Genomic DNA, 12,653 nt, shown 5'->3' on the forward strand with positions numbered 1-12,653 from the left:
TGTGTAGATCGCACTACCACCCCTTCTTGTAGATCCTTCTTGAAACCCAACCCATCCTTCTTGTAGTTAGCGGCCACTGTAGCTGCCACTAGGGGCTGAATCCCTGGCCAGAGGTTGCCGACGCTCTGACCGGGGATTCGGCTCTTAGTGGGAGCTAGTGTGGCCGCTATCTACTAGAGGGTGGCTGCTGCGATCTACAAAGGGGGGTGTGGTATCTACAAGGAGGGTTAGTATTTACAGGGCGGTATGGCACTATACTAGGAGTCTCTATATCATTTTGTTCACTAGAGAACAGCCGTTCCGTGGTGAAGCAGGGACAGAATGGGGGGCAGCTTGTCAGACGGGGCAGATCAAGCAGTGACGAGGCAGCGGGGCGGAGCTTCCTCCTGCAGCACGGCGCCACAAAAAAATTGATCTAGCCATTCTGTTAAAAAAAAAAACAAAAAAAACTGAATCCTCAGAGGCCTTGAGGGCGAATTACTAGAGACACGCACACACGTGTGTATGTATTTTATGTTTTACTAATAAGGAAGAAAAATAAAAAAATGTTGTCACCATATTCCAAGAGCCCTTCATATTATTTTTTTTCTATTCGTCAATTGAGTGGTGTGAGTGCTTGATTTTTTGGGAGCGAGCTGTAGTTTTCTTGGTACCATTTTGGTGTACCTAAGACTTTTTGATCACTTTTTATTTTATTTTGTATTTTTTTTTTACTTCGTTAACCGTGCGTGTTGAATATTGCTATATTGTAATAGTTTGGACTATTTTGTACTTTGAGATAATTATGTTAAAAAAAACTGTTTACAAAGTTTTTGAGGGAGAATGGCTGTAGGGTTTTTAAAAAAAAAATAATTATTATATCCCCTAGGGCATGGGTCTCAAACTCGGCTGGGTAAGTGGGCCGCATATAGAAAAAATGGGAAGTTGACGGGTCGCATTACTTTCACATTTGATACAATACAAAATTATTGTTAATCAATTAGTTATTTGAACGACTATAACACTATATTACTAGAATAATAATACTACATTACTATAATAATACCGCTAGGTTTAAAATTTGAAATATTTCTCCAAGTGCTTATTTCAACAATCCAGCTTTCCAGTTTAAGTGTCGCTAAATGCAGTCCGGCGGCTCAGTTAGCACACATGTCAAGATTGGGCAGCCCCTTTTTAGATAGTGCCGCAGTGCCCTCTGTGGATGCTGCCGCAGTGCCCTCTGTGGATGCTGCCGCAGTGCCCTCTGTGGATGCTGCCGCAGTGCCCTCTGTGGATGCTGCCGCAGTGCCCTCTGTGGATGCTGCCGCAGTGCCCTCTGTGGATGCTGCCGCAGTGCCCTCTGTGGATGCTGCCGCAGTGCCCTCTGTGGATGCTGCCGCAGTGCCCTCTGTGGATGCTGCCGCAGTGCCCTCTGTGGATGCTGCCGCAGTGCCCTCTGTGGATGCTGCCGCAGTGCCCTCTGTGGATGCTGCCGCAGTGCCCTCTGTGGATGCTGCCGCAGTGCCCTCTGTGGATGCTGCCGCAGTGCCCTCTGTGGATGCTGCCGCAGTGCCCTCTGTGGATAAGGCCGCAGTGCCCTCTGTAGATAAGGCCACAGTGCCCTCTGTAGATAAGGCCACAGTGCCCTCTGTAGAGGCTGCCCCAGGCACTGGGGAAGACCCTAACACACTGTCCATATATGGGCAGCGATGTCAGGGAATTCCACAGAATCCCGGAGCAGAGCCGATACTAGCGCTCTGCCCGGGACTCCGCTCTGGGGAAGACCCTGACACACTGTCCATATATGGGCAGATATGTCATGGAATTCCGCAGCGTCCCGGAGCAGAGCCTATACTAGCGCTCTGCCCGGGACTCCGCTCTGGGGAAGACCCTGACACACTGTCCACATATGGGCAGATATGTCATGGAATTCCGCAGCGTCCCGGAGCAGAGCCTATACTAGCGCTCTGCCCGGGACTCCGCTATGGGGAAGACCCTGACACACTGTCCACATATGGGCAGCGATGTCAGGGAATTCCACAGAGTCCCGGAGCAGAGCCGATACTAGCGCTCTGCCCGGGACTCCGCTCTGGGGAAGACCCTGACACACTGTCCACATATGGGCAGATATGTCATGGAATTCCGCATTGTCCCGGAGCAGAGCCGATACTAGCGCTCTGCCCGGGACTCCGCTCTGGGGAAGACCCTGACACACTGTCCATATATGGGCAGATATGTCATGGAATTCCGCAGCGTCCCGGAGCAGAGCCTATACTAGCGCTCTGCTCGGGACTCCGGCTCTGGGGAAGCCCCAGACATCGCTGTTCATATGTGGACAGCGATGTCAGGGAATTCCAGAATCTCGGAGCAGAGCCGATACTAGCGGCTCTGTGTCTCGCGGGCCGCAGATGACAGCCCCAGGGGCCGCATGCGGCCCGCGTGCTTGAGACCCCTGCCCTAGGGGATTTAACTCGCACTGCAATATTAATGTATCTCATTAGATCCCCAGGTTGCCATGACAACCATTGGTACCCCGTGACCACATTGTGGGGGGCCAATGGGACATCTGAGGGGTCTGTCCCCCTCTTTCTAACAGCTTAGATGCTGCAGTCGCTATTGACCTATTGCACATACGGAGATAGCAGAGTACAGTGCTTGGCTATCTCCGGCAGTCCCATGGACAGTGACTGGAGCGACAGTGCGCATGCGCAACCTGCCATCCCATTAACTTGGAGGAACAGGACTCCCGTTCTCGTGATCAGTGGGGGACCCAGTGGTTGGACGCCCACCGATCAGCATGTTATCTATCCTGTGGGTAGGGGAATAACCACATTTACTCTTTTGACAACCCCTTTTAAGTTGATTGCATTCAAAATAGGACAAGAATGACTGGTGTTACCTAAATATAATGTATAAAATGTTTTACGATTTTTAGTAACGTTCTAAACCGGTTTCTTTCAGGGAATTTTGTCTGATATAACTAAAGTGACTCGGCTCCATGGTTTTGATCCTGTATGGTTGGTCCTGATCGTTGGGGTGATTATGTTCACACTTGGCTTCGCTGGATGTGTTGGTGCTTTGAGAGAAAACATTTGCCTTTTGAAATTTGTAAGTCAATCAGCAGGAATGTCTGTCATCGTGTTATACAATTCTATGGATTTAGGTGTTTAATTGCTTTTTACACAAACGTTAGAAATGCGATTCCGCATCCGTTTTTCTTATAGCGATTTCTATAGCCAGTGTCACCTGTGAATTTCTGCTGCAGATTTTCTGCAAAATGACATGTGAACATAGCCTAACAATATATTTCTTGAATACTTAAAGTATAACTAAACTTTTAAAATACCTTTTGATATGTCATAGTGACATGTCAGAAGTTTTCATTGGTGGGGGTCCGAGCACTGAGACCCCCACCGATTACTGAAACCTAGTAGCAGCAGAAACACTCGGGAAAACGCTGTGCTGCTTTGTTTCTGATCAGCTTTTCTCGGAAAGGAAGTGCTCAATAGAAAGTTTGAGTTCGTACGCCGCTCACATGTCTTTTCAAGGAAAGCTGATCAGAAACAGTGGCACAGCACTCACCCGAGCATTTCTGCTGCTACGTTTTAATGATCGGTAGGGTTCTAAGTGCTCGGACCCCCACCAATCAAAACTTCTGACATGTCACTATAAAAGTTTCGTTACCCTTTAATAATGTAATGAATTTTTCAGTTTGTTTTTACTGTGCTATACATCTGCCCAAATGGAAACTTCGTCTGTATTTTATACAAGTTGTTATTGGGATCGGTTCACACACAGTGTAAATATTAATGTAGAAGTTATATTGTAAAAATTTTGTGTTTACATGCGGATTTCGTGGCGATTACTGCTGCGGATTTCACGCATTGCAATGAATATAATCCACAGTGACCTCATCATTTCCGCAATAGATCGCGTATGCGTCAGGAAGCCGCTGCAGATTTTTATGCTTTATATGAATTGGGCTCGGTTTAAGACCCCATTCGCCTACGTTGAACTGTGCAAAGTTGTGGGAATTCAGATTCTACAACGAATACTCAATGTGTGAATTTTTGACGGGTTGGGGGAAGAGTTAATAGGAAAAGACACTACAATTGGCTGATTAACGCAAAAAAAATTAATTTACACCTATAACCCTAATGCCTCTTATGTGCGTTCCACAGTTCTGTGGTGCCATTGTGCTGATCTTTTTTCTGGAGCTGGCTGTTGCAGTGCTGGCCTTCCTCTTCCAAGATTGGGTGAGAGACCGAGCCAAGGAATTTTTTGAGAACAACATTCGAGCTTACCGAGACGATATCGACCTGCAGAACCTCATAGACTCCCTACAGAAAGCGGTATTGTCCAGCGCATTCAGTCCACATCCTACACTTTATTCCTCTGTGATTTTGTGTTTTAGATGTACATGTGACAGTGTGTTTCTTTTACAGAACCATTGTTGTGGTGCTCAAGGGCCAGATGACTGGGATCTGAATGAGTATTTTAACTGCACTGGTGAAAACCTCAGTCGAGAGAAATGTGGCGTGCCGTTCTCCTGCTGTATAGCAGACCCAGCTGTACGTTTTTTCTTACTTCAATATGAAACGCAAGAAAGTAAATAAATAAATAGTTTTATTTTTCCTCACTGCTGAGAGGTCCATTTACCAAATGTCCTGATGGCAGAATGTGTCGCCTTGACCTAGCACCTGCACACTGGATTATGCCGATTATGACAAATTCCCCTTGTAGCCCTAACTTCCACTAATGCTACTTTAATAATGGATAATTCGATGATTGTGAATCACAGTAAAAGTTAGTTTGCTTTTTTCCCTATTTTATTTTTACAGCAAACGGTTGTGAATACTCAGTGTGGTTATGACGTCCGTAAAAAGGTATGTAGTTTTATATTGATTTTCAGTCTAGGAAGTGACAGAGGGGATGGAGAGAGCCCAAAATTCTCAGGCCATGTGCACGTCACGTTTATTCCCTACGTTTAGTGCGTACGTCAGTAGAGCCCCTGACATACACGCTGAATCTGTCCATATGGTTTCATTAGCCATAGTGAGGCCAAAAAAGTGTAATTTTGGTCTCTGAAGGATGAAATAGCGTAGTAGACCCTGCTATTCCATCCTGATGGATCCCGTAAAAAAACGATACCGCTTGTGGTATTTTTTTTTTAACATGGGGGGCCAATGGGTGACTGATGGCACTGCATGGCTTTCAAAGCAGTCGGGGATTTTGGGTGAAGTTTTACACAGCAGCCCAACACTTTGATAGCAGCTGGAGTTCTCTTCTGCTTTCTTGATCTGTGTAAGCTACGTCACTGGAGCTATACCAAGAAAGCTCTAGTGATGTAGATTCTCCAGGCTGAGATTATAGCTGGGGACTTCGGCTGAATTTCCTTACTGTGACCCAACACATTGATGGCAGCTGAAGTCACCAGCTACGATCTAGTACCGGGGAAGCTACGTGATTGGAGCTTGCCTGGGGCAACTTCAGTGAGATACCTGGCCAGTTACACCACTGGGGCTATGCCAGTCCAAGATAGCAGCCGGGAAGGCCGACCTCCGGACAGGTGCGATAGCGCTGCTGTGCGGATGAGATTATCTCCGTTTGTGGGATCCTCTGGATCCAGAGCTGACCATGCCTGACAGGGTGGCCTGAGTCTTACGGTAGGGCGGCCTGAGTCTTACGGTAGGGCGGCCTGAGTCTTACGGTAGGGCGGCCTGAGTCTTACGGTAGGGCGGCCTGAGTCTTACGGTAGGGCGGCCTGAGTCTTACGGTAGGGCGGCCTGAGTCTTACGGTAGGGCGGCCTGAGTCTTACGGTAGGGCGGCCTGAGTCTTACGGTAGGGCGGCCTCTGCTGCGTCGAAGTTCCAGTGTAGCTTTCCATATATGGACAGTTAAAGGGGTTTTCCCATCAGTGAAATTTATGACATATCCACAGGAGATTCCAACAAAGCAGTAGGCCACCGGACACGTCTCCAAATCTTCAAAAAGGTTTTATTGTCAAAACATCTTGCGACAAACAGGCAATGTTTCGACCCACAGTGAGTAAAGGGTCATTCTCATAACACAGTGCATGTGTGTCGCAAGATGTTTTGACAATAAAACCTTTTTGAAGATTTGGAGACGTGTGTCGTTGTCCTACTGCTTTGTTGGAATTACATTATGCCTGGCTTGACAGCGTGCACCGCACCAGGAACTCGGGACTTGTGCTGCTTCAAAAATTTCCTATTTTTGGCTCAATATCCACAGGAGATGTCATAAAGGTCAGATAGATGCGGGTCGTAATTCGATGAGCTACGCTGTTCACGTAACTCCCATAGAATTTAATAGTAGTTACGGGAACAGTGTAGCTTCCGTAACGACCATTCATTACTATGGGAGTTACCCTGTTTCCCTAACTCCTGACCATGTCCCGACCATGTAATCAGGAAGTGGCCGGGAGGCAGCGTGAGCACAAAAAGCTAGAACGGGGTTTAGGGGACCCCGTTCTATATATAGTTGCGAGTCCCAGAGGTGGGACCCGCATCTATCTGACATTTGACATATATTCTGTGGATATGTCATAAATGTCCCTCGTGGGAAAACCCCTTAACCACTTAGTGACCAGCCTATTTTAGGCCTTTATGACCAAGCTATTTTTATTTTTTTTTTACATTTTTCCAACGGCTCATTCATAAAGCTATAACTTTTTTTATTTGTGCGTCGACATAGCTGTATAAGGTCTTGTTTTTTTGCGGGACAAGTTGTATTGTTTAATAGCACCGTTTTGGGGTACATAGAATTTGATTACAATTTTTTTGGGGGGGATACAATAAACAAAAAAACTTTGCCACTCTTTTTTGCTTCCTAAATCTACGCCGTTTACCGTGTGGTATAAATAACAACAATAACGTTATGATTGCAACAATACCAAATTTATATAGATTTTGTATGTTTTACTACTTTTACACAGTAAATACACTTTTTTTTTTCTTCAAAATTATTTGTTTTTATGTCTCCATATTTCAAGAGCCAGAACTCACTTGTGTCTGTAATTGATAGTGGTCCAATGTCTTACATTTGTCTGACTCTTGTGCATGCCACTTGTTTTACTCTATATTAAAGAAAAGCGATTGCCACAAGCAATGATAACTATTCATGTTGTTATTTATACAAAGTAACTTGTGTTTTTTGTTACAGTCACTTGCTGAAAGAGCTACGGTAACTTATGTGAAGGGTTGTATATCCGCATTGGAGGCGTGGTTACCTAGAAATATATACATTGTGGCTGGAGCTTTTCTGGTGATATCCATTTTACAGGTGTGTATGTCTGTGTCCAGGTAGATCTGTGTTCTTATATGATCAACATTTAAGGAAGTTGTGTAATTTGTTAAAAAAAAAATATATATATACCTATGGGGATCATAGTTTGTAAGGCTGAAAAAAGACATATATCCATTCAGTTCAGCCTATTATTCTGCAATGTTGATCCAGGGGGAGGCAAAACCCCCTTCTAGTGTTCTGTGGGATTACTGAACAGATCAGGGGGAGCAACAAAAAAAAAGGCCACCATTTTCCTGTTAGCTGGGTCGAAAATGAATACATGACGTTAATGAGGTCGTCCAGACTGGGGGCTGCTTTTTCATTCTGATGACGGACCTCCTAATAAGTCATTTAGTATGTGATCGGGGGATGCCTTACATCCGGATCCTGCACCGATAAGCCGTTCCGGGTCCTGGAAGCAGATGGCTTCAGTCTCAGTATAGCGGCCGTGCTGCAGCTCTGATCCTATTCAAGTGACTAGAAGCAGCGATGCCGTAATCAATCACGGCCGCCATACAGTGTACGCAGTCATCTGCTTCCGGCACCCAGGGTGTAATATAGTCTGTATGTAACGTGAATTCTGTGCTTAACCTTTTTTTGTTCTCCCTACAGATTTTCGGTATCTATCTGGCTCGGACACTTATGTCTGACATCGATGCAGTAAAGGCCGGATTCCGGTTTTGAGATCGCACCTGCTAGACTGGAAGCCTTCAGAGAGAGAGAACCTCTGTACGACTCCCCCTAGATGTATATTATCCACTGGAGACTCTGAGCCAACACCCTTGTTGTCCTGCTTTTTATAAACTGAAGCATTAAGAAGGTCCCTTTAGAAACCTCTTTGGAGTGTAAAGGTGTTTGTTTCCCCAATAGCTGCACATCCAGCGCAGTCTTTAGGTTCTTCATTTAACCCCCCCCCCTTTTAATGAGGCAAACAGAATTGCTGAATGTTGTTTGAAGTGCTTGGCCATTTATTTGCGGGACAATTTATGGGGTTCGCTCTGAATTGTACATTGACTGTAATATATTGTTGTTGGACCATAACCACTGCCATATATATGGGTGACCACTATAACCTTAATACCAAGGGCAGTCCCCAATGTGTATATGGTGTATTACGTACATTCCTTCTTCAGCTCGTTGCGTTTTACCTTCTTCCACTACTGTTCATACGCAAATGGCTGATCCTTGCGACAAAATACCATGTCAAGAGCTCTTTTACCTTGTAAATATAATAAGTGGTCTGTATATTTCAAACAGTAAGACATTGCCGACCTGCAATCGAAATGTTATGTCCTAGCACATATTGTGAATTAATGACACGTTGGATTTTGAGAACATATAGTTGGATTTTGGAGTTTAAGGGTTACTTACAGACATGCAATGATGTTTGCAGTCTCAAGAAAGTGACGGAATTAAGGATCTCCTATAAGTTTTGTGTTTCCAGCTTGTACGCAGGTCTGTCGTCGTTGTAACAGACTGCAAGCATACACTGTTCAGCCTGATCTCGCAGTCACATGAACACACGTCCATCCCCTACTTCTCAGTAAGTTAGTAGGTACATTTGGTAGGTTGGCAAAAATGATGAGACTGATGGACGTCCTCTTGTCTGTAGGTTCAGACTACACAGGGTTGGTTTGTACTCTGGTTACCAAGGAGACGCATAACTTTTTAGACATTTGTAAAGTTGCTACTTTTTTTTGTTTTTGCAAAGGTAGACGTATCCTTTTTAAACTTCTCCTCTAAGCTTTTAGGCTAGGGCGACATGGCAACTTTGGCTGCGACAGGTCATGCGTCCAAAGATCGCTGCGTACATTGGAGTAATGTAAGAGAATATCGTCGTGGCAATTTGCGGGTCACACGTGGCCTCCTTTACTTACATTACTGCAATATATATGCAACGCAACCTGTGTGCACCCAAAATCGTTGTGTAGCCTTAGTCTAAGGGTATGTTCACACAGCTTATTTTCGGGCCGTAAACGCCCTGAAAGACGGCTGAAAATACAGGGGAGCTGAACGTCTCCGAACATCTGCCCATTGATTTCAATGGGAAATACAGCATTTAGTTCCCACAGGGGCAATTTTTACGCGACCGTTTGTAAAAACATGCATGTCCCTTCTTGAGCCAATTTTGGAGCCGTCTTTCATTGTCTCAATAGAAAAACGGCCGCAAAAAACGCATCAAAAAACGCTTGTTGCATAAAAAAACCGCCAGAAAATCGGGGGCTGTGTTCCCTTGAAAACCGCTCCGTATTTTATGGCCGTTTTTCGTTTGCCATGTGAACATACCCGAATTGTTTAGCGTGCATGCTGTTGCTGCTTCTGCTGTATTCAATTGGAGCGTGCCACTGCCATCTTGTGGTTGTTGTTAATATTGCAAGTAATATAAATGTTCAACTAGACTGTTAACAAAAATATTTGTTTTGAATAGAAACTTTGAATGTTGTTTTTTTTTATGCATATACCTTGACGTGTTTACATTTTTAGCCTATATTACGAGAGCAAGAAGGATTCATGTCTAGTTAACATTGTTAGGTATCGTTGTTATTCTTGCACTTCTGTTGCGATTCCCAATTTTTGTTTCATTTCTTCTTCTTAAAAAAAAAAAAAAGCACTTTTTTTTTTTTTTTTTTTTTTTTTTTTTCCCGGAAATAACCTTGTTAGGTGATAAAGGTATGCTTTGTATCTATTTTGTACTTTGTTTAACAAGTGTCTAAAGTGTTTGCAATTATATGTATCGATTTTAAAGGGGTTGTCTCCTCACAGACATTGGTGGAATATCCATCAATGTCTGTGATGAGACAACCCCTTAAAGTGAGGCTTCACCATTGTGGGCACTTTAAAGTATAGACAAAAAAAATCTCCTAATAAAAATGTGTCGCTTCCTATGGTTTCTTAGCTGATCCGTCAGTAGGCAAAGACGGTCTTTAATGAGGTGTTGCTGATCGCTAAATAGTGGAGTGTTCGGCATTTCTATAATTTGTTATTATTGAATGGCCTCTACAGCTAAAAGTTACTGTTCCCAATAATGTTCTATCTATTTAAGCATCCCTCTAATATATTGGGTCAAATAATTGAACTTCCCATAAAATTATACAATGGCCAACCTTTATCTAGCCTGCTAATAGTGTATTCTTAATAATACCCCAGCAACGGCATTCGTGGTTTACTTCCAGTGGATACAATTCTGTCTAGGTCATGTGATGGACACACAGGTGCACGGCTCGTTACATGATCATGTGATGGACACAGGTGCACGGCTCGTTACATGGTCATGTGATGGGGACACAGGTGCACGGCTCGTTACATGGTCCTGTGATGGGGACACCCAGGTGCACGGCTCGTTACATGGTCATGTGATGGACACCCAGGTGCACGGCTCGTTACATGGTCATGTGATGGACACCCAGGTGCACGGCTTGTTACATGGTCATGTGATGGACATACAGGCGCATGGCTCGTTACATGGTCATATGATGGACACACAGGTGCACGGCTCGTTACAGTATGCGTATCAGAGCTGAGTCTCCTAACGACAGAATCTTATTCACTGGAAACCATAAACGTTCCTACTGAATAACAGCAAGCAGAGATCTTGATAAGCCTGAGGAAGTAATACAGAAAGTATATTGGAAGACTAATCATTAATTTTCTGAAACCGGACAACCCCTTTAAATTGTCATCTGCTAGCTGCTTTTTCCTCCTGTATTTCTCACAGATTAACACTGTTTTTTCCTATTTTACCTTTATCCCCCTACAAGAGGACACATTACAGATCTAGAAAACTATTTTTAAATAAAGTTGTGTTTTTGTTTTTTTTAACCTATTCTTCTTATTTGTTATAGAACTTTGCTTAATATATTGTCATCGTTGACTAGCAATAGCCTGTTCTGTACTCCTGGACCTTGCTAGTCAGTAAATTGCATTCATGTTATTCAATATGGCATATAAGATGAGGAGCAATAGTGTGTGTGTGTGTATGTATGTATATGTGTGTGTATGTATGTATGTATGTATGTATGTGTATATATATATATATATATATATATACAGTATGGGAGTTTACTGATACAGCAGCTGCTTAATACACTGAGGTTTTTTTTACATGTGTTTTTTGCTGTGGAATCCGCGGCAAAAACGGCTGAAATTGCCTCCCATTGTTTTCAATGGGAGGTGGAGGCGGTTTTTTCCCGCGAGCAGAAAAAAAAATGCTTGTGGGGAAAAAGAAGCAACATGCCCCATGTTGAGGCATTTTCCGCCACAAAAACCCCATTGAAATCAATGGGAGATGGAAAAAACGCTGCAAACTGCCAATGCGTTTTTTTGACGCGTTTTATGTCAAAAATCGCTCACAGATTTTTTCCTTTGCCTGTTGAAGAAATAGGTAAGAAACGCGTCAAAAAAACGCGTGTGGTGCAAAACGACTTAAAAATCAGCTCCAGGTTTTTTTTTTTTCATGCAGAATATTCTGCCTGCAAAAAAAACTGTGTGAACATAGCCTAAGGGTTCATTCAGACTGACGTAAAACTCGTCCGTGTGCTGTGCGTGAAAATCACGCACAGTACACTGACCCATTGATTACAATGGGGCCGTTCACACGTGCAGGAGTTTTCACACAGCGTGTGTCTGTTGCGTAAAACTCACTGCATGTCCTATATTGGTGCGTTTTTCACGCACCTACGCGACCACTGAAGTCAATGGGTGAGTGAAAATCACGCACAGCACACGGATGCACATCCGTGTGCTGTGTGTGATTTGCGCATCAATTCAATTGAAAAATATGATGTGCTATGCGAGTGCGTGAATAACACATGACCCTCGCAAATCACAGATGAAATAACGCAACGCACACGGACCAGATTTACGCGCGTATTTAACACGCGTGAATCTGATACGCTCGTCTGAATGTAGCCTAACCCTTTTAAGACTGAGCCATTTTAGTTCCTTTTTCGTTTTTCACTCCCCGCATTCCAAGAGCCATAACTTTATTTTTTATTTTTCCATCAATAGAGTGGTGTGAGGGCTTATTTTTTTGCAGGAGGAATCGTAGTTTTTATTGGCACCATTTAAAGTACCATATAATGTACTGGGAAATTAAAATATATAGATATTTGCGGGCTGAAATTGGAAGAAACTTCGATTCCTCTATTGTTTTTTGGGGTTTCGTTTTTACGTCTTTCACTGTGCGGTAAACATGACAACTTAACTTTATTCGGCATCTCAATACGATTACGGAGATATCAAGTTTATATAGGCTTTATTTTATATTTTACTGCTTTTACAAAGAAAAAAACTATTTGTTGAAATAAAATTGTTTTGTTTCACCACATTCTGAGAGCCATAAAAAAAAATTATTTATTTTTTTTGGTCCA

At 43.6% G+C, this 12,653-nt stretch overlaps 1 protein-coding gene across 2 annotated transcripts in view; it reads left to right on the top strand.

The window, feature by feature from the left end:
• The window catches only part of TSPAN14 (tetraspanin 14), a 39,556-nt gene extending 28,453 nt beyond the window's left edge, over positions 1-11,103 (top strand). For both annotated transcript variants that reach the window (XM_075841741.1, XM_075841742.1), the window contains exons 4-9: positions 2,941-3,087; positions 4,161-4,331; positions 4,425-4,550; positions 4,821-4,865; positions 7,162-7,281; positions 7,897-11,103. In XM_075841741.1, the coding sequence (XP_075697856.1) occupies positions 2,941-3,087; positions 4,161-4,331; positions 4,425-4,550; positions 4,821-4,865; positions 7,162-7,281; positions 7,897-7,968 (681 nt within the window). In that variant the 3' untranslated portion in view covers positions 7,969-11,103. The remainder of the gene's footprint in view (positions 1-2,940; positions 3,088-4,160; positions 4,332-4,424; positions 4,551-4,820; positions 4,866-7,161; positions 7,282-7,896) is intronic.
• The last annotated feature ends 1,550 nt before the right edge of the window (positions 11,104-12,653 follow it).

This window comes from Rhinoderma darwinii, chromosome 11 (genome assembly GCF_050947455.1).
Source record: "Rhinoderma darwinii isolate aRhiDar2 chromosome 11, aRhiDar2.hap1, whole genome shotgun sequence".
In the NCBI taxonomy this organism is placed as follows: Eukaryota; Metazoa; Chordata; class Amphibia; order Anura; family Rhinodermatidae; genus Rhinoderma; species Rhinoderma darwinii.